Source organism: Salvelinus sp. IW2-2015, linkage group LG34 (genome assembly GCF_002910315.2).
Source record: "Salvelinus sp. IW2-2015 linkage group LG34, ASM291031v2, whole genome shotgun sequence".
Classification (NCBI taxonomy): Eukaryota; Metazoa; Chordata; class Actinopteri; order Salmoniformes; family Salmonidae; genus Salvelinus; species Salvelinus sp. IW2-2015.
The window spans coordinates 4,721,036-4,747,101 of record NC_036873.1 but is presented as its reverse complement, the minus strand read 5'-3'; the positions used below and the strand labels follow the sequence as shown (position 1 = coordinate 4,747,101).

The 26,066-nt window shown below is 42.3% G+C and overlaps 1 protein-coding gene and 1 long non-coding RNA gene across 3 annotated transcripts in view; one reads left to right on the top strand and one right to left on the bottom strand.

The window, feature by feature from the left end:
* The window catches only part of LOC111958357 (neuronal membrane glycoprotein M6-a), a 97,344-nt gene extending 74,698 nt beyond the window's left edge, over window positions 1-22,646 (top strand). The window contains 8 exon segments of the mRNA XM_023979590.2: window positions 10,491-10,683; window positions 15,357-15,513; window positions 16,243-16,276; window positions 16,279-16,362; window positions 16,365-16,394; window positions 16,781-16,857; window positions 17,683-17,748; window positions 20,069-22,646. Coding sequence (XP_023835358.1) covers window positions 10,491-10,683; window positions 15,357-15,513; window positions 16,243-16,276; window positions 16,279-16,362; window positions 16,365-16,394; window positions 16,781-16,857; window positions 17,683-17,748; window positions 20,069-20,221 — 794 coding nt within the window. The 3' untranslated portion in view covers window positions 20,222-22,646.
* Window positions 14,095-14,694, bottom strand: LOC139023678 (uncharacterized). Of its 2 annotated transcripts, XR_011474821.1 has the most exons (5): window positions 14,602-14,694; window positions 14,515-14,551; window positions 14,367-14,435; window positions 14,209-14,254; window positions 14,095-14,134 (listed from the first exon to the last, which is right to left on the bottom strand). It is a non-coding gene; the product is annotated as an uncharacterized lncRNA (long non-coding RNA). The 2 variants fall into 2 exon arrangements; XR_011474820.1 differs by lacking the exon at window positions 14,602-14,694 and having other exon boundaries at window positions 14,515-14,574.
* Window positions 22,647-26,066: the final 3,420 nt, after the last annotated feature.

Genomic DNA, 26,066 nt, shown 5'->3' with positions numbered 1-26,066 from the left:
AGAGTGTGGTGTTAGTCAAGGATAGTTGATCTGATCATATTGGGATCAAGGTTTTGGATCTATATGCAATCTGTCTGTGTGTGTGTGTTAGAGTTGGGACGATAAATCGTACATTATTGACACCAACCATACCGATCATTTATCGCAGGCTTTTTGCTGATATCGTTCATTACAATAAGTAGCCTACTGTATACAGTTGAAGYCASAAGTTTACATACACCTTAGCCAAATACATTAAACTCAGTTTAGAATGATTTATTTCAGCTTTTATTTCTTTCATCACATTCCTAGTGGGTCAGAAATTTACATACACTCAATTAGTATTTGGTAGCATTGCCTTTAAACTTGCTTAACTTTGGTCAAACGTTTCAGGTAGCCTTTTACAACCTTCCCACAATAAGTTGGGTGAATTTTGGCCCATTCCTCCTGACAGAGCTGGTGTAACTGAGTCAGGTTTGTAGGCTTCCTTGCTTTTTCAGTTCTCCCCACAAATGTTCTACAGGATTGAGGTCAGGGCTTTGTGATGGCCACTCCAATACCTTGACTGTTGTCCTTAAGCCATTTTGCCACAACTTTGGAAGTATGCTTGGGGTCATTGTCCATTTGGAAGACCCATTTGAGACCAAGCTTTAATTTCCTGACTGATGTCTTGAGATGTTGCTTCAATTTATCCACATAATTTTCCTGCCTCATGATGCCATCTTTTTTGTGAAGTGCACCAGTCCCTCCTGGCAGCAAAGCACCCACACACCATGATGCTGCCACCCCCGTGCTTCACCGTTGGGATGGTGTTCTCTGGCTTGCAGCCTCCCCTTTTTCCCCTCAATCATAACGATGGTCATTATGGCCAAAACAGTTCTATTTTGGTTTCATCAGACCAGAGGACATTTCTCCAAAAAGTATGATTCGTCCCCAGGTGCAGTTGCAAACCATAGTCTGGCTTTTTTTATGGACGATTCAGAGCAGTGGCTTCTTCCTTGAGTGGCCTTTCGGGTTATGTTGATATAGGACTTGCTTTACTGTAGATATAGATCTTTTGTACTGTTTCCTCCAGCATCTTCAGAAGGTCCTTTGCTGTTGTTCTGGGATTGATTTGCACTTTTCGCACCATAGTACATTCATCTCTATGAGACAGTACGCATCTCCTTCCTGAGCGGTATGACGGCTGCGTGGTCCCATGGTGTTTATACTTGCGTACTATTGTTTGTACAGATGAACGTGGTACCTTCAGGCATTTGGAAATTGCTCCCAAGGATGAACCAGACTTGTGGAGGTCTACAATTTATTTTCTGAGGTCTTGGCTGATTTCTTTAGATTTTCCCATGATATCAAGCAAAGAGGCACTGAGTTTGAAGGTAGGCCTTGAAATACATCCACAGGTACACATCCAATTGACTCAAATGATGGCAATTAGCCTATCAGAAGCTTCTAAAGCCATGACATCATTTTCTGGAATTTTCCAAGCTGTTTAAAGTCACAGTCAACTTAGTGTATGTAAACTTCTGACCCACTGGAATTGTGATACAGTGAGTTAAAAATGAAATAATCTGCCTTAAACAATTGTTGGAAAAATTATTTGTGTCATGCACAAAGTATATGTCCTAACCGACTTGCCAAAACTATAGTTTGTTTAACAAGAGATTTGTGGAGTGGTTGAAGAACGAGTTTTAATGACTCCATCCTAAGTGTAAACTTCCGGCTTCAAATGTACTAGAGAAATGTGAAGTTTGAAATGAAATAAGTTTGCTCACATGGGTGTTTATTATTGGGACAATTGATGGTTACAACCATCAAACTAGTAGTAGTAGATCAAGGGATAATAAAAAATACGTTAATATTAGAAACGTATCTTTCTATTTATCGTTATCGCATAAATTCAGGCATTTGTCCATTATCGCCCAGCTCTAGCGTGCGTGCATGTGTGCCTGTAGCCACGCTGCCCTTGTATAAAGTGACTGGAATAAGAATTATAGTCAAAGGAAATTMATTTAGTCAAAGGATATTCAGGTTAATTTCACATTGYCTGGCCTCAGCTCCATAACTCCTATAATTGATGGGATGCTGTACTGTCTGCCAAGGCAGCTGGGATATCTCCTTCTGTATAGATTAAGCATGGCTCCTCTTTATACACATGCAAGAGCTCTAGTCCCTTTCTGTAATCTATCAATACCTGCCATGCTATTCTACTGGACTCCGGTCAACATTATCAATGCACTGGACAAACAGATATACCTCTCATCCCCCTTATCACACACACAAACACACAGGCTCTGGGTTGTAGGTAGTTAACCTGTGTCTTAATGGATGTGTAGGCCTAGTGTGTGGTTCACTATGTCCTATAGTAGTAATAACCTAATTCCCCTCATCCACCACTAATGARTAACACCCACCTGGCTGATTCACGCCAAGGCAGCCATTTTTGGCACCCGGGCTCCTCTCATCACGCATCACACTGGTGTTCACACTGAAATGGAGGGTGTGAAACATCAACTAGACTGGCAATGTGAAATAATGGCTGCGTCCTAAATGGCCCCTGTATCCTTTTAGTCTGCATATATAGGGAATAGGGTGCCATTTCAGACGGCGTCACAGTCAGTCCTAGAAACATGGAGGTGTGAAACATGGACTGTACTGAAAATGTCAACCAGAGTGCCAGTCTCAGTGTGAGAAACAGCCGTGGTATATATCGGCTAGTAGCTAACCMACGGACGGTTAGGTCATTACCCATTTGCCTTTGAGCCATTCGGACTGTTTGCTATTCCAGTCAGGAGTCCAGTTGGAGGATGAAGGCAGCAGAGCTTATCTCAGTACTGCCTCTTGAGTCACACACGCCGGCTGGCTGAGAGATGGGTAATAGCGTCGACCGCTAGCTGTCTGTACGTCTGTCTGAGGCAAGGGAGGGAGACGGCGGTGGTGAAAACGTGCTAGCAAGGCTAATGATTGATCATCTCATCTCACTACGGTTCGGCTGYCCATTACAAATGAGATTTGAATGGTGCAAAATGTTCATGCCTTAAGGAGTAGGACTCGATGCTGTGAGAAGTAGCTGTGACAGTAGTTTGATCATGAACTTCTTCTCACAGGTGCTGGGGGAAAAAATGTACGATTACACACAAGGTTTTGTGTAGGTTGATGTTGGATGTGAGGTCTCAAGGCGGTCTTTAAAAAGTCCCCGTTTAATTAGCGAATTATCTCAGTATAGCGCCGAGCTCAGTTATAGACAATGCAGCATATTTAGATGGAAGATCTTGATTTCCTTTGTTTGTGTTCAGAACCACGACCACATGTAAACCCATGCGCTCTGCCTTGTGCATCAGAGCTCAAACGTCAGGCTTTGCAAAAATGAAGTCGTCAGTGCAGAAGTGGACATTGACATGTCCCCTATGCCCAAGGCTGCACAGCCTATATCGACGACTATGTATGCAAACACAGGATGGAGTCAGTGGTAATCTGAATTGGCTCATTTAACAGTTGGATGAGCTAAAACATAGAGCCTGAACAGACAGGGAAGCAAAACAGAAATAATTTGGGGGATTGACAAGTATATAGACTATTATTGTGTAAGGAAGTTCAAAAAAATGCTAATTTGTATCTTACCCTCACTATGGCCAATCAGAAGGCATACATTCAAATTAGAATCATATTTTAGGAAAATAAGTGGTTTATAGTGAAATGAATGTGTCTCTGTGTATTCTTTCTATCTCTATGAGTGTCTGAACAGCTCTCTTCCACATCTGTCAAAGTCAATGACTGATTGGCTGCATTCCTAATGAGGTCGATGAGTGACTGTTAGTAGTATGAGCTGATTGGCTGTGATCCCAATGAGGTCAATGACTGACAGTAAGAGCAGGGCGGGCACAAACCCAACTCTAAATCTCTAATACCCTTCAAAGGAGTGGGCACAGAGGTGGGTCAATGTGCCAGCTGGAATGGAATATCACACAGCTTTTAAAATCATTTAATAACAATCCGACTGACGCCATTTCTCCCCTCTGTCTCTCGTTTTATTGCCTCACTTTAACGTTTGTTAAATGTCTGAGCAGCTGCTTCGTAATGACAGGCATTCTGGAAGAGGCCTATGCACCTGCAGGGGATAATAGTGTACAAAGCCAATCAATGCTTATACCACAGCCTATGCTCTTTCTAGCAACTTCTATGTCATTAGCACTTGAGGTATAGCCTAGGCTAAAATCCATTCTGCTCACTATTTCTGTAAGGGCTGGTTTCAAATCAAATCACATTTTATTTGTCACATGCGCCGAATACAACAGGTGTACGTACACTTTCAGTGAAATGCTTACTTACAAGCCCTTAACCAACAATGCAGTTTTAAGAAAATACCAACAAAAAAAGTAAGAGATAACAAAAACAAATAATTAAAGAGCAGCAGTAAATAACAATAGCGGTGCTACATACAGGGGGTACCGGTACAGAGTCAATGTGTCAATGTGCGGGGGCTCCGGTGTCGAGGTAATTGAGGTAATTATGTGCATGCAGGTAGGGTTATTAAAGTGGCTATGCATAGATAATAACAGAGTAGCAGCACGTATGGGGTGGGGAGGGGGGGGGGGTGCAAATAGTCTGGGTAGCCATTTGATTAGCTGTTCGGAGTCTTATGGCTTGTGGGTAGAAGCTGTTTAGAAGCCTCTAGGACCTAGACTTGTTGCTCTGGTACCGCTTGCCGTGCGGTTGCAGAGAGAGCAGTCTATGACTAGGGTGGCTGGAGTCTTTGGTTTCCCAGACACAGATTAAGCCTAGTCCTGGACTGAAAAGCAAACTCAATGGAGAGTATGTAGTCTCGGCTTAATCTGTGTCCTGGAGCCGGCCCTAAGAGTATAAAGCAGGGAATTGTGGGGTATTGTTCCTGCCTATCAAGCTTCATAACCAGACATGGTATCTAACCCTATATAAATAGCCTGTCTTAAACACCCGCCCAGGATTTAAAAAAAGAAGTAGGCTTTCTTAATTAAAATTCACAAGCGGGGGTTGCCTTGAAACGTCTTATTTTAAGTAAAGGGAACTTTTCCTCCGCAGRGCACAGGGAGGAGGCGAGAAGAGATTACCATTTTAATAAGTAGTGTAGAAGGCTGAGCAGACCAGATAGACAGACTGGGCCCTCACTGGGTGATTAGGCATCCAAGCCAAAGCCCCCTGGGAAATGGAGTTGATAGTGCTGACAGAGAACTATTGAGCCAAGCGAGCTTCTCTATCCATCACCATTCAATGTGAGTGTTTGTGTGCGTGTCACCATCCATCTAGATGAAAAAACAACCACTTAAGACCTGCACAGCAGTACAGTAAATGTCCCCTAGCCTCCCCATTAAGAGACTCGTATCCCCTTTAAGATACCTTTAAGAGGCCATTCATCTACTGTTACCTCATCGATCAACAGGACATCCCACTGGGCACAGACGTCATTTATAATTTGGATTTAATATTTGGTTGAGTTTTCGACTAACATGAACTGAAAGTGAAATCTACAAAACATGCCACTGGATTTAGGTGAAAACAAAGACAATTCAATCAGTTTTCCACTTTGATTCAACGTCAACACATTGTGGGAACAACGTTGATTCAACCAGTTTTTGCCCACTGGGAGCGCTCTAACTACTCTGTGTCTGTTGGTTTACTGGGCCTTACATACAGTTATTTAACATCTATGTAGCACTATTCATGTTCATAGGGTGGACATAGAGAGATAGATCATGGATCTGTGTTATTATTTGAGTCAGATGGATCCCATATCAGGTACCATTAGTTGTAGAGGTGATGTGTGGTGTGTTATCCACTTGGAAAGTTATCAATCAAAAAATCAGCTATCTATCAATTCTGTATCCTAGCATAGATTAGACTAGATGAATACATGGATGTATCCCAATCATGAACAGACTAGATGAATAAGACAATATGTTCCTTCCCAGATTTCAAACATGCACACACCGCCATATGTTCTCTCTCTGTATGCGAAATCATCCTTTTCCTGACATGCCTGTGGCGTCTATGACGTATCGCTAAGAATGATGATCCAACATAGCCCCCCCCCTGCTGGCTGTTCACCAGACAACTGTGTTGAGGGTTGGACATTGTTAGACGTGGATTTGAACAGAGGGGTCTGAACCAGGCAGTCAGTAGGGTGTTAGATCATCTCTGATGACATCCTATTGGGTGTGTGTGGAGGGAGGGAGTGAGGGAGGCTGGTGGAGGGTTAGGGCTGGTGCCAGTGGTGTAAAGTACTTAAGTAAAAATACTTTAAAGTACTACTTAAGTCGTTTTTGGGGGCTTTCTGTACTTTACTATTTATATATTTTTTTACTATTTAACTTTTACTTCACTATATTCCTAAAGAAACTAATGTACTTTTTACTCCATACATTTTCCCTGACACCCAGGGAAATGGTGATGGGGCGGCAGGTAGCCTAGTGGTTAGAGCATTGGACTAGTAACCGAAAGGTTGCAATATCGAATCCCCAAGCTGACAAGGTAAGAATCTGTTTTTCTGCCCCTGAACAAGGCACTGTTCCTAGGCTTTCATTGAAAATAAGAATTTGTTCTTAACTGACTTGCCTAGTTAAATAAAGGTCAAATAAAAAAAGTGCTAGTTACATTTTGAACACTTAGCAGGACAGGAAAATGGTCCAATTCACGCACTTATCAAGAGAACATCCCTGGTCATCCCTACTGCCTCTGATCTGGCAGACTCAATAAACAAAAATGCTTCATTTGTAAATTATGTCTGAGTGTTGGAGTGTGCCCCTGGCTCTCCGTAAATAAATAAAAAACAAGAAAATGGTTCTGTCTGATTTGCTTAATATAAGGAATTTGAAATAATGTATACTTTTACTTTTGACTTTTACTCATGTAGTATTTTACTGGGTGACTTTCACTTTTACAATTTTCTATTAAGGTATCTTTACTTTTACTCATATATGACAATTGGGTACTTTCTTGACCACTGGCTGTGGCTGGCTCTGGGTGTCCATGCCTATCTGCCGGCCTGTGTCCGTGTACATGTGAGTGTGCATATATGCAGGTTTAGGGAAAGGGGGATCCCTAGTCAGTTGTCCAACTGAATGTATTCAATTGAAATGTGTCTTCCGCATTTAACCCAACCCCTCTGATTCAGAGAGGTGCAGGAGGCTGCCTTAATCGACATCCACGTCGTCGGCGCCCGGGGAACAGTGGGTTAACTGCCTTGCTCAGGGGCAGAACGACAGATCTTTACCTTGTCAGCTCGGGGATTCAATCCAGCAACCTTCCGGTTACTGGCCCAACGCTCTAACCACTAGACTACCTGCCGTATCCTCCATAGGCATGTTGGCATACAGACAACTACTACACTCCCCCACAGTGGGTAACAGCATGGCAGAAGAAAAGGATGGCGTGGCTATGGACACATCCTCCTCACAGCGTCTAGCCTGACATATTGTATAGAGGAGGGCAATGTAATTACAACCTGCCACCACCCAAATTCAGTCATGTCTCTGCTGGGCTGAGGGCAACGGAAAACAAACATGGTCTTATTCCGTTTGCAGGCCTTCGCTGTGTTCGGGCGGACTGTGAACACACACACATACGCACACGCACGTACACACACACACCCCACTCACATCAGCTAATAGATTCGTAGAATGAAGGATTTTTTTCCTGGGAAAGATAGTGAACTGAGCTGCTCGTTCCCACTTTGTGCTGACAATGGCTTTCCCAGATTCAGTCCTGGGGGCATCCGGCCGACCGTATCCAATGAATATCCATGGACTCTTTCGAATGTTTCTCAACTGAGAGAGCACAGTTTGTGTTAGTATTCTGAGCTGGGCATTGGGGCAAGACGGAAAGGCGTACTTCGGTGAAAGCAGTGGAGGTGCAATCGTGTCATCTTTGCAATTCGTTTGCACCTGTTATAGAATGAATAAGATGAAATAGTGAAGTTATAGCTATAGTATTTACAACTGACTCTAGTAAATGCAGTACGGTTTTTCAACAAACGTGATCAACCCATCACTTGGAATGGGAAAATACTTTGGTCTGTTAATCCAAGTCATACAGCTTGCTTGAATCATTCCCCAAGTCCTCACCCACATGACGTATCAGCTTTGTAAATAATTGATCAGCTGCCATCATACAGTGGCTTATGACTCCACCGTTTGGCTGATTTACCAGGTGTGTTTGTAGATTAACGAAAGTGCCCACTGCCCATAATGTGCTTTGATCCCTGTGGACTGGGCTCAGAAATCAATACCCCACTGTGTCTAGTCTGCCACAGGAACACACACACACTCCCTCTCTCTCACACACACACACACACACACACCAGAGCCGATAGCCTAGTGAAAGTTTACACACCCCTCTTTTTTTTACATGAATTTGTAAAATGTTCTATAATTTTTATTTCACTTTGAAAATGTGGAGTAGGTTGTGTAGATCGGTAGGGGAAAAATCTTATGTAATCCCTTTTTTAAATTTAATTTTATGGAAGAAAATGTTGAAGACTGTGCAAGGGGTGTGTAGACATTCACTAGCGACCGTATATAGGCATGTTCATTCAGTCCAACACCAAGGAACCAATGTTACTAATATGACTAGGATTGGGGCAATTAGAAACAGGTGTCCCTGTACTGTTAATCAAAGTTACTAATATGACTAGGATTGGGGCAATTAGAAACAGGTTACCCTGTACTTTTTTGACACAGAGATTGGTTTTATCTTGCTGCATACCCCTGCATGATACAGTAATCTTCCCTCAATGCACAAAGAGGAGGGTACCGTAAAATGATCATATATCCTTTGCTTACTATTATCACTGTAATTTATTCACCAATATTTATTCATCATGAATATACATTAAGATCCGTATACCACATGGCCTGATGGGATGATGGTGATATGAAACAGTATAGATTACGATTATTTTGTCAGTTTCTCCTCTCCCTGTGTCAGTCTTGGCTCTCTGAAGACATGGGGAGTGAGTTGACGGTCTTTCCTGTCTCTCGCCTGACTGCACAGACACATACACACACATGCGCACGCGCACACACACACTCCTCTGTGCCTTAAGGGGATAATAAGCATGATTGACAGTGAAAGAGACGTGCAGAGGATTCTGAACTAAGTCTGATTTCCTATTGGCTGAAGTCTGGTCCTGTGCTCACGGTAGACTCAATACCACCTGACATCAACACACACACACACACACACACACACACACACACACACACACACACACGGTTACGCACATTCTCCAGGCTGCAGCAGTGGTGGTCTCCAGAGCATCCTGTGTGCTCAGAGAGGGGTATAACAGAAATAGACAGGAGTGCTTTCAGGTGATGTCAAGGTGTAGCGTAGGTGTGAGGGTTATTCATTCACAACACAACTGGGACCCTGCAGTTTAAATGCCTTSCAAGTGTTCTAACTAAAGCAAGTCCAGAGGCACTMATGTACAAYAGAGGCAGAACAGAACTGGGATTTGTGCTGTAGTCACCAACTGCACAGTARTAATACAACAAGGAAAACCTAGCCTGAGTGCCAGTCTGTTTGAGCTATCATGYCAACTCCTTTTCATTCACTGTCATGCCAAACAGCARTGTTGTTGRCRTTGGCAAGAGCACGAATGGATCTGGGACCAGGCTATGGAAAATAGGAGTTCAATATTRCAATTGGACRTTTGYCGATTCRTTTGAWAAGCGATATCTGAACCTCGCCTATCCAGTCCAGTTGAAGATAGATGGGAGCGTTACACTCAAGTATCACAAACACGCTTTTTCTTCATCGGAGACGGTCAGATAGACACTTCCTGTAGTCTGAGATAATAAAACACACCCCCCCCTCACAGACACAGTATTATCCATTACACTGCATCTCTCCTTCTATCCCTCTCTCACTGTGTCCTCTCCTTCTATCAGTGTTCTGTTTTGTAGCTCTCACTCACTCTCTCACTCACCGTGTTTACGACTAGTCATAAATCCAGCAGCTGCTCTAGCCTGGGTGAAGGGAGGGATTCCATTTGCAGGGCCGCAATCCGCAATCCACAGATCAATACTGTTTGCACTCTTTATATTAAACCCATAAATCTATCCGAGGAGCGATTATGATTGGCTGGAGTAACAGTAAACTTCCTTCCCGAGATGGCAACAGGCGATGTATTGGCTCTGGGTCAACTGGAGAAATGTGGTTAGAGTGTTTGTTGTTATATAATTTGAGCGTTTTAAATTAGATGCGGTGGGATTTGGTGTAGTAAAATAGAAGAAATAAAATAAAACGTTGAATGAAAAACGCTGATTTAATGATCTTCTGATTCTGAATCAACGATTCCCTCGCTGTTACACTGCTTTTATTTCCTTTGGTTCTGGTGTCAAACGTATTTCAATTCCTGTCAAGCCATGAATAGAGTGTGACATGTACCGTATTTCATGACTAGAGCACCTGTGAATATCTAAGATATTCTACCACCGTCTTTAGTCTAAACGTTCTCCTCTTCTCTCTCTGCCCCTGTCCAGGATGCTTTGAGTGCTGCGTCAAATGCCTGGGMGTCCTCCCGTATGCCTCTCTCTTCGCGACCATCCTTCTGTACGCTGGGGTGGCGCTGTTCTGTGGCTGCGGGCACGAGGCCCTCTCTGGCACCGTCACCATCCTGCAGAACTACTTCGAGGTGGTCCGAGCACCCGTGGAAACCCTGGACATCTTAACCATGTGAGYSTGGGTGTGTTTGCGTGGGAGGGGTGTCACAGTGTTTTTTTTCTCGCCCTTTTCAAAATGACTCACGGTCTGGTTAGTCAAAACACCTACATGCAGCCTGGAGATGTGTTGAAACTCAATGAGGAGAAGTTGCCTTGGAATTTTCACTTCCTCCTACTCCTTGTCTGCTTCGACCCCTGGAGAAACTAGCCTTATTAGTGTGGTTAAAACAGCAGTCTGTGTGTCCTCACAAAAAAAGTGCCCTATTTTGAAAGCTTCAGTACCTGTAAAGGGAATGGTTCCAATCTCGCCTGTGCTATGACTGGCACACCTAGTTAACACCTTATCGAAACGCCATATCCTCGGTCGCCCTAGATAGTAAAATGTACATGTCCCCCAAGTAGTCCCTGGTGATTGCTACTGGAAGTGAGTCACAGTTACTTAACGGAACATTTTCTTCTCTTTCTTTCTTCTAAAGTGATTAACAATTAGCGGTGCACAGCTATCTTGTAAGTGTAGATTGAGGTCGGCAAATCTCCCTTACACCTACATTATTACTCACTATCTATACATATACCCAACAAGATGAGTATTTAAAATGTGATTAGGTAAAACTATCCTTACTCTCCCCTCCCTTATCTCAATACACAACAGTATAATACTGAACTGTTGAATCGATGGTGAGTCTCAATATACAGTGACTGAAATGACTGCAACTCTTTGTTAAGTGTTAGTTTCAGAGTGGGTGGCAAGGAATAAGTTAGTTCTAAATATTTCTAAAACTTAAAGCATTGTCTTTGGGACAAATCATTCACTAAACCCTAAACTTCAACTAAATCTTGTAACAAATGTGGAAATTGAGCAAGTTGAGGTGACTAAACTGCTTGGAGTAACCCTGGATTGTCATGGTCAAAACATATTGATCCAACAGTAGCTACGATGGGTAGAAGTCTGTCCATATTAGAGCTATGCTCTGCCTTCTTAACAACACTATCAACAAGGCAGGTCCTACAGGCCATAGTTTTGTCTCATCTGGACTACTGTTCAGTTGTTCAGTCGTGTGGTCAGGTGCGACAAGAAAGGACTTAGGAAAATTGCAATTGGCTCAGAACAGGACATCACGGCTGGCCCTTGGCTGTACACAGAGAGCTAATATTAATAATATGCATGTCAATCTCTCCTTGCTCAAAGTGGAAGAGAGATTGACTCACTACTTGTATTTATGAGAGGTATTGACATGTTGAATGCACCGAGGTCTGTTTGAACTACTGGCACACAGCTCAGACACTCATGCATACCCCACAAGACATGCCACCAGAGGTCTCTTGACAATCCCCAAGTCCAGAACAGACTATGGGAGGCACACAGTGCTACATAGAGCAATGGCTACATGGAACTCTATTCCACATCAAGTAACTGATGCAAGGAGTACAATTCGATTTAAAAAACAGATAAAAAACACCTTATGGAACAGCGGGGACACACGATAGCATACACACTATACACACACGTACACATGGATTCTGTACTGTAGATATGTGGTAGTGATGAAGTAGGGGTCTGAAGGTACACAGTGTGTTGTGAAATCTGTGAATGTATTGTAATGTTTTTAAAATTGTATAAACTGCCTTCATTTTGCTGGACCCCATGAAGAGTACGGCCGCAGCTAATGGGGATCCATAATAAATACAAATACACACATTAGTGCATTTTTAAGCTTTAATTCAAATCTAAAAATATATTCAAGATGACTGTCTGGTGAAGAGAGGTGTATTTATCAGGTGTTTGATCATGAATATGTGTGTGAGTGGGAGGGAGGGAGATTTTTTCCCTGACGAGCAGCACACTGACGAGATCGATTTTTACACTCCTGTGTGTGTGGTGTGTGTGTGTGTGTGCTGTCTGTGTGTGTGTGTGTGTTTGTGTGTGTTGTGTGTGTGTGTGTGTGTGTGTGTGTGTTGTGTGTGTGTGTGTGTGTTGTGTGTGTGTGTGTGTGTGTGTGTGTGTGTGTGTGTGTGTGTGTGTGTGTGTGTGTGTGTATGCATGTGTTTTGTACATCTGCGTGATGTCTTGGCACCGGGGCCGTTGGGGGATTTAAAGCTCTCTGAAATCACTCTGGGTTGTCCCGGGCGCACCTGCTCACCGGAACTCTGCCTGCCGAGAGGGAGGGAGGGGTGTGTGGTAGTGACTGCAAGTGTGTGTGTGCTTCTACTAGATGTTGGAATGGCGGTGAATGTGACATGAGCAGTAGACCTGGCCTAACTGAGTAACTGGGCTTGTATACTGATGTAACTGGGCTTTCTATACTGATGTAACTGGGCTTTCTATACTGATGTAACTGGGCTTTTTATACTGATGTAACTGGGCATTTTATACTGATGTAACTGGGCTTCTATTACTGATGTATACTGGGCTTTTTTATACTGATGTAACTGGGCTTTTATACTGATGTAACTGGGCATTTTAATACTGATGTAACTGGGATTTTATACTGATGTAACTGGGCATTCTATAACTGATGTAACTGGGCTTTCTCTACTGATGTAACTGGGCTTTCTATACTGATGTAACTGGGCTTTCTGTACTGATGTAACTGGGCTTTCTGTACTGATGTAACTGGGCTTTTTTATACGGATGTAACTGGGCTTTCTGTAATTGATGTAACTGGGCTTTCTATCGAGATGTAACTGGGCTTTATACTGATGTAACTGGGCTTTTATACTGAGATGTAACTGGGCATTTTATACTGATGTAACTGGGCTTTCTATACTGATGTAACTGGGTTTTTATCACTGAATAGTAACTGGGCTTTCTATACTGTGTATACTGGGCATTTTATACTGATGTAACTGGCTTTCTATACTGATGTAACTGGGCTTCTATACTGAATGTAACTGGGCCTTCTCCTACTGATGTAACTGGGCTTTCTCTATTACTGATGTACTGGCTTTCTGTAAGTGACTGGGCTTCTGTACTGATGTAACTGGGCTTTTTAATACGGATGTAAGACTGGGCTTTCTGTAATGACTGTAACTGGGCTTTCTAATACGGATGTAACTGGGCTTTCTATTACTGATGAACTGGGCTTTTTATCGGATGTAACTGGGCTTTCTTGTAATGATGTAACTGGGCTTTCCTATACTGATGTAAACTGGGCATTTATATCTAGATGTAACTGGGCGTTTCCTATACTGATTGTAACTGGGGCTTCTCTGTAATGATGTAACTGGGCTTTTTTATAGCGGATGTAACTGGGCTTTCTGTACTGCTGTAACTGGGCTTTTCTATCTGATGTAACTGGGCATTTTTATACTGATGTAAACTGGGCTTGTTTAATACTGAATGTAACTGGCTTGTTATTAACTGATGCACTGGCTTGTTATACTGAATGTAACTGGGCTTTTTATACTGATGTAACTAGGGCCTTTGTTATACTGATGTAACTGGGCTTTTTATACTGATGTAACTTGGGCTTGTTATACTGATGTAACTGGCTTGTTTATACTGATGTAACTGGGCTTTTTAAATACTGGATGTAACTGGATGCTTTTATACTGATGTAACTGGGCTTGTTATACTGATGTAACTGGGCTTGTATATGATGTAATGGGACTGATGTACTGGGCTTGTTATACTGATGTAACTGGGCTTGTTATATGCTGACTGATGTATACTGGCTTAAGTTATACTGATGTAACTGGGCTTGTTTATACTGATGTAACTGGGCTTTTTATACTGATGTAACTGGGCTTGTTATACTGATGTAACTGGGCTTTGTTATTACTGATGTAACTGGGCTTGCTCTTATTAATCTGAGTTGTAACTGGGCTTGTATACTGATGTAACTGGGCTTGTTATAACTGATGTAACTGGGCTTGTTATACTGATGTAACTGGGCTTGCTCTATACTGATGTAGCTGGGAAATTTTATACTGGATGTAACTGGGCTTGTTATACTGATGTAACTGGGCTTTCTATACTGATGTAGCTGGGCTTTCTATACTGATGTAACTGGGCTTTCTATACACTTAATATGTGGTGTGTGCTGTACTATGTGTGAAATTCACTTCAGATTGAGGGTACTAAAAAAACAAGGTTTACACCTCTATAAAATCATCTTTATCAGATTAAAGCGTGTGAAACCTACCCACTGTGTTTGTCTAATACTATCTCCGAAATCGCTTCCTAACCTGCAGGGATGGAGCTAACCCTAACTTTCCTACCCAGGTTCTTTCTGGGACATTAGAGCTTTTTACATAACCCTACAGAATTAAACACACAGTCATTAGCTAAATGAGAGCTAATCCATCAGTCCAAGCAAGGAAAAAATGCAGAATGACGGAAGCCAACTGACTGCAGTATACAGTCAGAATACTGTCTGTCACTGCTGGAAGTAATATCATTTGTAGTCCAATGCACTTGGACTAAAAAAGCATGTAATAGTGAGGTACTTTACTAAATGGCCTGCACACTCAATGCACACACCGGTATTGTTTAGCAATGATTTGATTCCAAAAATGGATCTTTGTAAGTTCCTGTCATGAGGATCCTATTAAATGAACATTTAATTAGTATTCTAATTCCTAATTCTATGGTTCCTGGGAGTGAAACCGCTAGTCTTGGTGTGCTAGCCACACCAACTGAGTGATCCCATCGCGCTGCTCCTGTCTCTCTGTCTTCCTCCGCAGGATTGACATCTTGAAGTATGTCATCTAYGGCGTGGCGGCGGCGTTCTTCGTCTACGGCATCCTGCTGATGGTGGAGGGCTTCTTCACCACCGGCGCCATCAGGGACCTGTACGGAGACTTCAAGATCACCGCCTGCGGACGSTGCGTCTCCGCCTGGGTAAGAAACACACTTAAATCAACCCCTATCCTCTGCGCCCTATCCGCTCCCTGTATTTCTGAAGGCGTTGGATAGGTATAAGCATTAGGGTAGACAATCAGGACACGTCTTTCTGGCGGAAGTACTCGAGAAACGGGATTAGAGATCTGGAGATGGAGAACTTACAGCTTAAGATGTCTCTTCTTTGAATTATGGCCCAATGCTAATGACAGCTGATGTGCCAGTCAGCCTTCTACCGACTTATAACTGTCATCTTCTCTCTCTCTCTAATGGGCCCATCCCTCACTTCCTTCTCCTCCTTCCTCCCTCTCTTCCCCTCCCTTCCTCTTTCTAATGGACCGTCCTTCTCTTCCTTCTTCCCCTCCCTCTCTTTCTTCCCCTCCCTCTCTCTTTCCAATGGACCGTCCTTCTCTTCCTTCTCCTCCTTCCTCCCTCTCTTTCCCTCCCTCTCTCTTTCTAATGCGACCGTCCTTCTCTTCCTTCTCCTCCTTCCTCCCTCTCTTTCCCTCCCTCTCTCTTTCTAATGGACCGTCCTTCTCTTCCTTCTTCCTTCCTTCCTCCCTCTCTCTTTCTAATGGACCGTCCTTCTCTTCCTTCCCTCCTTCCTTCCCTCTCTTTATTCTCCTCCCTCATTTCCTTCTGTGCTCTTCTCTAACACTCTCTCTCTCTCTTTCCCTCTCTCTCTCTCTAATGAACCATTCCCTCTGTGTCCTCCATTTCTTCCTGCAGTTCATTATGTTGACCTATATCTTCTTCCTGGCCTGGTTGGTGTGACAGCCTTTACCTCGCTGCCCGTCTTCATGTACTTCAACATCTGGACCATGTGTCAGAACACCACTGTGGTGGAGGGGCCAACCTCTGCCTGGACCTGCGCCAGTTTGGTAAGGGCGGGCCCGGGTGGCGCCGCCACTGTTGCCATTTACAGTATACGTACACAGTCACTGACACTGGCAGTGGTTAACCAGGACTTTGTGGTTTATTTCCAGTTGTTTGTTGTGTTGTGTTCTATCATGAATGTGGATAAGATGTCTGACAAGACAATGAACTATGGAGCATACTGTACTGATTAGTGTGTCGTTTAGTCTTCTCACTTCGCAGACACACAATTCAATCAATATTTTTTTTACATTTACATTTACATACCCTTTAACATGAGTGTTTGTTGTAACTCGCTGCAGTAGCTGTTGTTAGGTCTCTGTGGATCGAAGCGCCGGCCAAGCTAAGTCTCTGAAATGTAAATGTGAAATTGAATGTTGTTTTTTCGCAGGCATGGTAACTATCGGGGAGGAGAGGAAGGTGTGCACGGGCTCCGAGAAGTTCTTTAAGATGTGTGAGTCTAACGAGGTAAGTGTGTGTGTGTGTGTGTGTGTGTGTGTGTGTGGCTGGGGAGCGATGAAGGGGGAGGCGAGGTTCTGTTGGCTGTGACCTTTAGTGATCGCCGCACCTCAGGGGTTAGGCTCCTCTCTCACATTGAAGGCTGTCTGTCCATAGAGGTGGAATGTTTCTCAAATCATAAATGCTTTAGGGAAGTGTTTCCCGATCCTGACTCTGGGGACCAAAATGCACTTTTTGGTTTTTGCCCTAACACTCACACACTTGATTCAACCAATCAACTCATCGTCAAGCCTTTGATTTGAATTAGGTGTATCAGTGTTAGGGCAAAAACACAAGATGTGCTCCCCTTTGGGACCCCGGGACTAGGATTGAGAACACTGCTATAGGAACACTGCTGTCATTTTAAATGGTGATTTGTGTGAGTGTGATGAGTGTAGTGGCACTACCAGATTTCTAGGGGTTTGAACTTTAACCTCTTGTGGAAAGGGAACAAAAAACATAGCTTAATAAAGATGAATCTGCCTTTCTGTTTAACCTTTAACCTCCTTTATCCTTTTGTCCTACCTCCGTTTAATTCCCTTTGAAAAAGTGAGCTAATATTTCCCTGGGGACAAATCTTAATACATCTTGCCCTATCTCACTCTCAAAGCAACCACTCTCAGATTTAGTTTTTGAATCTCAACATGAGCTGGCAATATTGTAAACACAGACATTACAAGTTGGAACGATGCTTTGTGTCCCATTTTGAATACCAACAAAGCAAGCACCGATGTTGTATATTGTCTTCATTTCCTGGTGACTAATAAAGCTGTGTTGTGTTTGATTGTCTTTCAGCTGGACATGACGTTCCACTTGTTCGTCTGTGCCCTGGCCGGGGCTGGGGCTGCAGTTATCGCCATGGTGAGACAATGACAGCTCTACTTTATGTCTGAGGGCTGTGTGACCTGCCTATTGGTCCTTAAATGTCTGTTGATAGCATCGCCACTGTTCCCTCCCCTCTGTCTGAACACATAAAGATTGGCAGGCAGGGTAAACCTTAGTGGGAGAGGATTGTCTTGTTGTGTGGGGACATACCAAAGGTTATACTACTAGTGATTCAAGAGATTGGTAATCGGGAGGAAAAACGGACTGTTTTTTATGCTGCTGACTTTGAAAGAGGTCCTCCCAGTGTTAAGAGCGAGGTAGATCGAGAAAGTGCAAAACAGAGGCAGACTGATCGAGTGATAGACACAGAGAGAGACAGACAGAGAGAGACATTGAGTGATTGAGAGACACTGAGAGGGAGAGACACACACAGAGAGTAAGACATAGCGACAGAGAGAGAGAGAGAGAGAGAGAACGCGCGAGAGGGCGAGAGAGAGAGAGAGAGCTGTTGATTAGAGGGAGGTGTTAACCTAGCGATGGAGAAGCACAGGGCGCAGTTGCCATGGAAACTGGGTGAGAAGAAAGGAGCTTGTTGAGAGCAGCTAAGTAATGGTGAGGACTGGAGCAACCGTCTTCACTGGAGAAGACTGCTGCGTCTGTAGCTAGGATGGAAGGATACACATTTAATGAAGGCTGTTATTCGGTATCTAGTTCCTTTTTAAACAAAAACATATGTTCACAGGGAAAATAACAGAGAAATGTTTTGTCAAAACATCAATGACACTAGTTTCTTATGGTTTGGTTGTCATCAAATAGATATGTCCATAACAGCTTCCTGTTACCACAAAATATAAACGTCATACATTTCCAGTCCTTAGACCCATGATGTAATGTTTTAAATCTACAAATAGGACATTGTTGCTGCGTTGTCTGAAGACTATAAAAGACGAGAGAAAATGAAATCAATTTGGGCGGGAGCGGCTCTTCACTACAGAAAGTCTGTATCTGTGGCCCAACTGTGTGCTCTTTGGCCACCCGGTGGATGTCTATGGTAATACACAATGGGATGACTCACCTAAGTGTGTTCGTGTTAGTTCTGGGTAAGAAATCAATTTGCATAGACAATATTGATGTACCATCTTCTCGTCTAATATTTTCTGTGATAAATTATCTTAGATCACTCTGAGATTGTATGAAGGAAGTACTGTCTGTATCTCCAACTTGGATCTATCTTGGTGAATCTGTTTATTCATGAGGAGTTTGAGTCATGTCATTATATAACAAAATAATAGAATAACTTAATTATCCCAAGCTTAGGGAATTCATTAGGCATGTTAATCTTCACATCATCATTACAACACAATATCATCAATGCAATACATTGGACCAGAGGAGTGCAAGTGTTTTTCTTTATTTAATTACCTCATAACTACTTCTTCAGAACCTCTGCAGCAGATGCTCTGGTTGGCTGATCACTGACACCTCACTGCCTCTCAGTGGAGAAAATAGTTACTGCAGAAACACATCAGGGATATGTTCCTTAGGTAGGGCACTCAACATAGTCGCTACCTGTTTCAGTCCTTCTTCCATTTGGTGCCTAATGAACGCAACCCAGAGTCCAATAACTGCTTCTCTCCTTTCTCTTTCTCTCTGGTCTGATGCGGACAGGCGTCAGCTGCCACGGTCCTTATCCGTAACAATGTCCTCCTGACGTCTCAGAGTCTGGGCAAATACTGCACCCGCTTCTGACGGGGGCCTATCGGTTGGCCCATCACCTTTACCCCTGACCTCAGTGGTCTCAGTGACATCACTGTACGCCGTCAGGAGCTGAGAGGRGCCGACCGCCTCGATATCAACATGGCCGAACTGAACTCTGAACCTAGGMGCTTAGGGGTCGCCCCCAAAGCATCGCCAGCTCTSTCATCGGTCACGTCACATGATTCTGTTGTTATTCACTAAAATATGCTTTGCTGGCACCACTGATTATAATAACCAAGMCCCTCTGGTTGCTATCGATAGGTATATTRATAACCGGGCTCTCCTGTCACRCCCCGTTCACCTGACTAGCACAAATGCTGACACAGCCGTAACAGACACAGAGCTCACTAAAGAATAAGGTTGATCAACTAATCCATCCCTTACATTTWGGTTKGTTTTGGTTTTAAMCCARTGAAGGCACAGTGCCACTAAAWKATCTGCTTTKGGTTTTTGGYTATAGCTTTGTCTAATTATSKAACTAATTCTGTTTCMGCCTAWTTAATTAATCAATAMACTCTCCCCTGAGGTATAGGCTTGGTCGAGCGGTTAACAATCCTCCCACTAACATCCCTGTAACCCATGTGTCCCTCTAATACAGGTCCACTWCCTAATGGTACTGTCCGCTAACTGGGCCTACGTGAAGGACGCGTGTCGGATGCAGAAGTACGAGGACATCAAGTCCAAGGAGGAGCAGGAGCTCCACGACATCCACTCCACTCGCTCTAAAGAGCGTCTCAATGCCTACACCTAAAGCACACGTCCGTCCCGTCCCCCCTATCCTTCCCTCCCTCTCCAACACACACACACACACACACGTCCATGACACACACGCAGCAGAACACACACAGCAACCACACGAGCTATTCAATGTCTGGTGTTTATGTTCTTAGGGGCACAAGTGTAAGGGGGGTTTGTGGTGTCGTGTCGTGTTGTGGGTGGTTTCGACTTCACTAAGCTTACGGGTGTGATGAGACAAGTCGTTCCTGCGGGATATCGTGTGTCTTCTCTGACGAACCCTTCTTTCCTGTATTGAGATTTCCTTTCTGTTTCTCCTCCTCTTACTCCTCCCTTTCCTCTACCCTTTCTTCTTCTTATACCCTACCCCTTTCCCTCTTTCACCTCTTCTACCTCTTCCCCTCTTTTTTTCCATTTGCATTTTGTATATCAGTAGTAGCACATCTTTTTACAATGTGTCATTGCTTTTTACCGTGTTGTTCTATATCTCGACGTCGAGTACTTCCATTTATTTATGTTTGGTTTTAGGAGGGGTCGGGCTGGGGGCTGTTGAGTTTTTATCGCTTTTTAATTCACATTTCCGTGTAATATATTTATACGTTCCTAAACACTCGTCATCCAACGGAGCTCCAATCCTACATAGGTCTTAACATCCATTTCATTTCAACATATCCACTTAACAAGACCAAAATGTGACCAAACTTGTATAATTTACAGGTAAATTACAGCATAATAAGCTTCCGAAACAGTAAGCATCGCCGGTATAAAAACTATGTACAGAATCTTTTTTCAGAAAATTCTTTATTGGTTGGGGGTGCCAGGGATTTTCAAACAAACAAAAAGTACCTTAAAGTGACTTTTTACATATTGCTATAACTGTAGCTTGGCCTAACTGTCAGAAATGTATGCTAGCTTTGTTGAGTAGCCTAGTCATTCAAAGTGAAAAACACTGATTGTCTGTCAATAATAATAGTGTTCTGAAACTGTGAAAAGAAAACAGTTGTTTGAGTGGCAAGTCAGCAGAGTGATGAAGATGATGATGATGATATGTAGTATAAGGAGGAAGAAGAAGAGGGTTGTGGGAATAACATGACGTAGAAATACATCTGATAGAATGGCCACTTTTCTCATCCATCGCAAGCCATAACTCACATGCAAATAACATTTTACAGGTTTTATTTTTATGTTTTAATCTTCAACTTTTTAAATGCAAGTTATCAGAAGAAAAAATATTAGATGTTTTTTTTTGTCAGTATTCTGCTCTGTATATATATCTACGGTATATAAATATATACATATATGTGAGACACTTCAATTTCAGGTCATTCATTTCATTGGTCAAAGTTTGGTGATATTCTTGTGAACGTCCATTTCAGAGATACCAGTGAAATAAATATGGTAGCCAAATCTAGACGGCAAGTGGATGAACAAGCTTTAGGCCTGAAACGGTCGTATTGCTGCACGTGGAAAAAGTTGAGTATCACATTGAGAGATAACCTAACCGTCTGCAGGGTTGGGTTCAATTCCATTTAAGTCCAGTCAATTCCGGAAATAAACGGAAATTCTTGCAGAATTGACTGAATTGAAAAAAAACTGACCCAAACCCTGTCTGTGAAGCTATACTAAAAAACATGAAATGTCTATAAAACAACTAAAACTATATTACTCTTGAGTATGGACCAAACTCTGTCATAATTCTTTCTGCTACTCTAGTTCTGCAGTACAGCGTTTCATCATTCCGTTGCTAACAAAAAAGAACAAAAATGTCTTGGTGCACTTATTCAACCATCGTGAGCTCTTGGTGTTACGTGCTTTTGGATTTGAAGCTGAATCTCTGTACTGTAGTCATGCAGCGTTTGGTTATTAACCAAGAAAAAAATGACTTGTGTTATCTAGTTAAAAAAGAACCGTGAATCTAGTTGTTATTTGTGGCATGGTTATGCATTCAGTGGTAATAGTTTTTAACTGATTCAAAAAGTAAAAATAACCTCTCTCTTTATCATTTTCATTTCTCATTTTTACGCTTGGACTGTCTGAGTCGACTGATTTCTTATATGCTTCAGTATTGCGGTTCCTACGCTAACAGTATTATGCTAAGTAAACAAATAGCCTATTAGGTTGTAGTGAATGATTTTGTTTCCCTTCCTCCTTTAGTTTGTCATATTCATTTTTGAAAGCCATGTCTTATAATACAGATACTACTTGTTATGATGTTGCGTATTCACTTCTTCAGTATAAACCTGACAATGCTTTCTGCTTTCTTCTCCCATATTAGTTTTTGTACTTTCACTAAGAATGCTTTGTAGCAGGCTGTACAATTCTTCATAATCTGTTTTGTACATACATGTGCCAACGGCTTAAACAGTGGCTTTTTTTTAAACTGTAGGAACAAACTTGCTTGCGTTAAATAAAATACACTTGTGTACTTGTTAATAATTAAACCCCGAGTCAATTTCTTTATTTATGTATTTATGTCAGAGCTGTATATGCATATACCTGTATACCCACTGGGCACACACGTCATTTCAACGTCGAGTTTTGATTTACATCACTAACGGGAATTCAATGTGAAATCAACAAAAACTTACCATGTCATTGGATTTAGGTTTAAAGTTGGGTGAAAAAATAGTAAATTCCCTTACGTTGATGACTTCTTGCGAATCCAATCAGTTTCCCACGTTGATTCAACATCATACCATATTTTTATTTTTATTACGTGGAAACAACATTGATTCAACCAGATCTTGCCCAGTGGGTATGTACATGCCAACAAGGATTCCGTTTATACACACCTCTGGTACTGTGCATGGAATGGAAATGGATTTACATTATCAGCAGAAAAACAAAGACTCCATCCATCCACACACATAGAATGGCCTTGCTATACCCGACTATACCAGATAGCTTGGCTTGAAGAAGAGTGCATGATATCATATCACAAACATTCGCCGGCCTGGGGAAACATTATGCATGCTCTCTCTATACTGGCTAACCTTTACCCGTGGCATTTAAATAGCATATTACATTTGTGGATACAGTGTACCAAATGAAGACGTGTTCAGCAAACTCTCACTAACCCCGGTGAACTTCTCGTCCTTAGGAGATAGACTGAAGCCCTTGGGCCAATCAAAGACAGCCAGAGTCTGACCTTAAGGTAGTGTGAGAAGAGAAACAAGCCTCGATCAGATATAGACTAGAGCAGGTTAGATGACATTCACCATATCACAGAAAGGCTAGACCGAGGGTGCGTCTGAAATGGCACCCTATTCCCTATATAGTGCAGTACTTTTGACTCGGGCTCTAGTCAAAAATAGTGCACTAGGGAATAGGTGTGTCATTTTGGGATCATTGCAGTGTATACTAGAGGATAACATCCTTTGAATCAGGCAGACATATGTGACATGTAACGTACATGTGTGTATCTTATCCCCTCATTTGCACACATGACTTCAGCACATTTAACAGTTTGCCGCATTGGTGGTGGTGAAGGTACACGAGTTTAATAGGTCTTAAAGGGGAGTGAAGGTATCCATGTTTAATAGGCCTTAAAGGGGAGTTAAGGTATCCATGTTTAATAAGTGCTTACAGCGAGTAGAATGTATCCATGTTTAATAGGTCTTAAAGGGGAGTGAAGGTATCCATTTTTAATAGGCCTTAAAGGGGAGTTAAGTATCCACGTTTAATAGGTCTTAAAGGAGTTAAGGTATCATGTTTAATAAGTCTTACAGCGGAGTGAATGTATCATGTTTATAGGTCTTAAAGGGAGTGAAGGTATCATTTTTAATAGGCTTAAAGGGGAGTGATGTATCCATGTTTAATAGGTCTTAAAGGGGAGTGAAGGTATCCATGTTTAATAGGCTTTAAAGGGGAGTGAAGTATCCATGTTTTAATAGGTCTTAAAGGGGAGTGAAGGTATCATTTTTAATAGGCTTAAAGGGAGTAAGGTATCCATGTTTAATAGGTCTTAAAGGGAGTGAAGGTATCCATGTTTAATAGTCTTAAATGGGAGAGAAGGTACCATGTTTAATAGGTTTTAAAGGGAGTGAAGGTATCCATATTTAATAGTCTTAAAGGGGAGTGAAGGTATCCATGTTTAATAGTCTTTAAAGGGGGTGAAGGTATCCATGTTTAATAGTCTTAAGGGGGGGTGAAGGTATCCATGTTTAATATGTCTTAAGGGGAGTGAAGGTATCCATGTTTAATAGTCTTAAAGGGGAGTGAAGGTATCCATGTTTAATAGTCTTAAAGGGGAGTGAAGGTATCCATGTTTATATGTCTTAAAGGGGAGTGAAGGTATCCATGTTTAATATGTCTTAAAGGGGGGTGAAGGTATCCATGTTTAATAGGTCTTAAAGGGGAGTGAAGGTATCCATGTTTAATATGTCTTAAAGGGAGTGAAGGTATCCATGTTTAATAGGTCTTAAAGGGGGGTGAAGATATCCATGTTTAATAGGTCTTAAAGGGGAGTGAAGGTATCCATGTTTAATAGTCTTAAAGGGGGTGAAGGTATCCATGTTTAATAGTCTTAAAGGGGAGTGAAGGTATCCATGTTTAATAGGTCTTAAAGGGGAGTGAAGGGATCCATGTTTAATAGGTCTTAAAGGGGAGTGAAGGTATCCATGTTTAATATGTCTTAAAGGGGTGAAGGTATCCATGTTTAATAGGTCTTAAAGGGGAGTGAAGTTATCCATGTCTTAATATGTTCTTAAAGGGGGGTGGAAGGTATCCATGTTTAATAGGTCTTAAAGGGGAGTGAAGGTTTCCATGTTTAATATGTCTTAAAGGGGGGTGAAGGTATCCATGTTTAATAGGTCTTAAATGCTGCTGGGTTTTTCACGCTCAGCTGTTTCCTGTGTGTATCAAGAATGATCCACCACCCAAAGGACATCCAGCCAACTTCACACAACTGTGTGAAGCTTTGGAGTCAACATGGGCCAGCATCCCTGTGGAACGCTCTCGACACATTGTAGAGGCCATGCCCCGACGAATTGAGGCTGTTCTGAGGGCAACTTTGTGTGGTTGCCAGTTTGAGTCTTGGGTCTGACAGTTTGCTGAATTGAGCTAGCAACTGATATCAAATCCTAGATGCCTGCAGTTGTGCTCTTGAGCAAAGCACCCCCCACAACAACTGCTCTTTTCTCATTGATCGAGACAGGTGTCTGTCATCATGACATGCAGCACTTTGGGATGGACCCACCTGTCTCAATCAATTAGAGAAGATTTGAAAAAGACAAGATGGCAGCATACACATTGTTGAGTTGCTTCATGTAGGGAAAAAATATATATATTTTAATAACGGAGCATTTTCTAAATTCAAACGGACCCCGTCAACTGGACACGGACATTTTGAGACTCTATTTTCCACAAATCGAGGACAAAGATAGTATCGCCAATACCAGCTTAGTTGGAAAATCGCTGCCGACTTTTTGTATAGGCAAACATGTAACTCCCAGTATAATGGTTACCCCAAAAAATGATTAAATCACATTATCTGGTGTTACAATCTGTAGCTAGCTGGTGAGGAAACTAATATGAACTGGCAGCTGGATACAACCCAGACATGCCAGCCCTTCTACTGAACAATACCTTGGGGAACCAAGGAACTAGATCACAGACCGAAGACTGCAGAGACTCAAGTTAGTTCCCCCAGTTTATAATGTATAACTTTTATTGTTGTCTTCTTTGGAAACTTGGTTTTCAGTGTTGTCTTATGTTCGCGAGTAARAATAACARCATCTAGTTGATGGTRACGGTTGTTTTGTAGATGACAGAAAGTGTGTGCAATACTGGTTCTAGCCAGTTGGTGGCAGTGACAGCCTGTGTAAGACTTCACTTCTCTGAACAATGAAAGCTCATCTCAA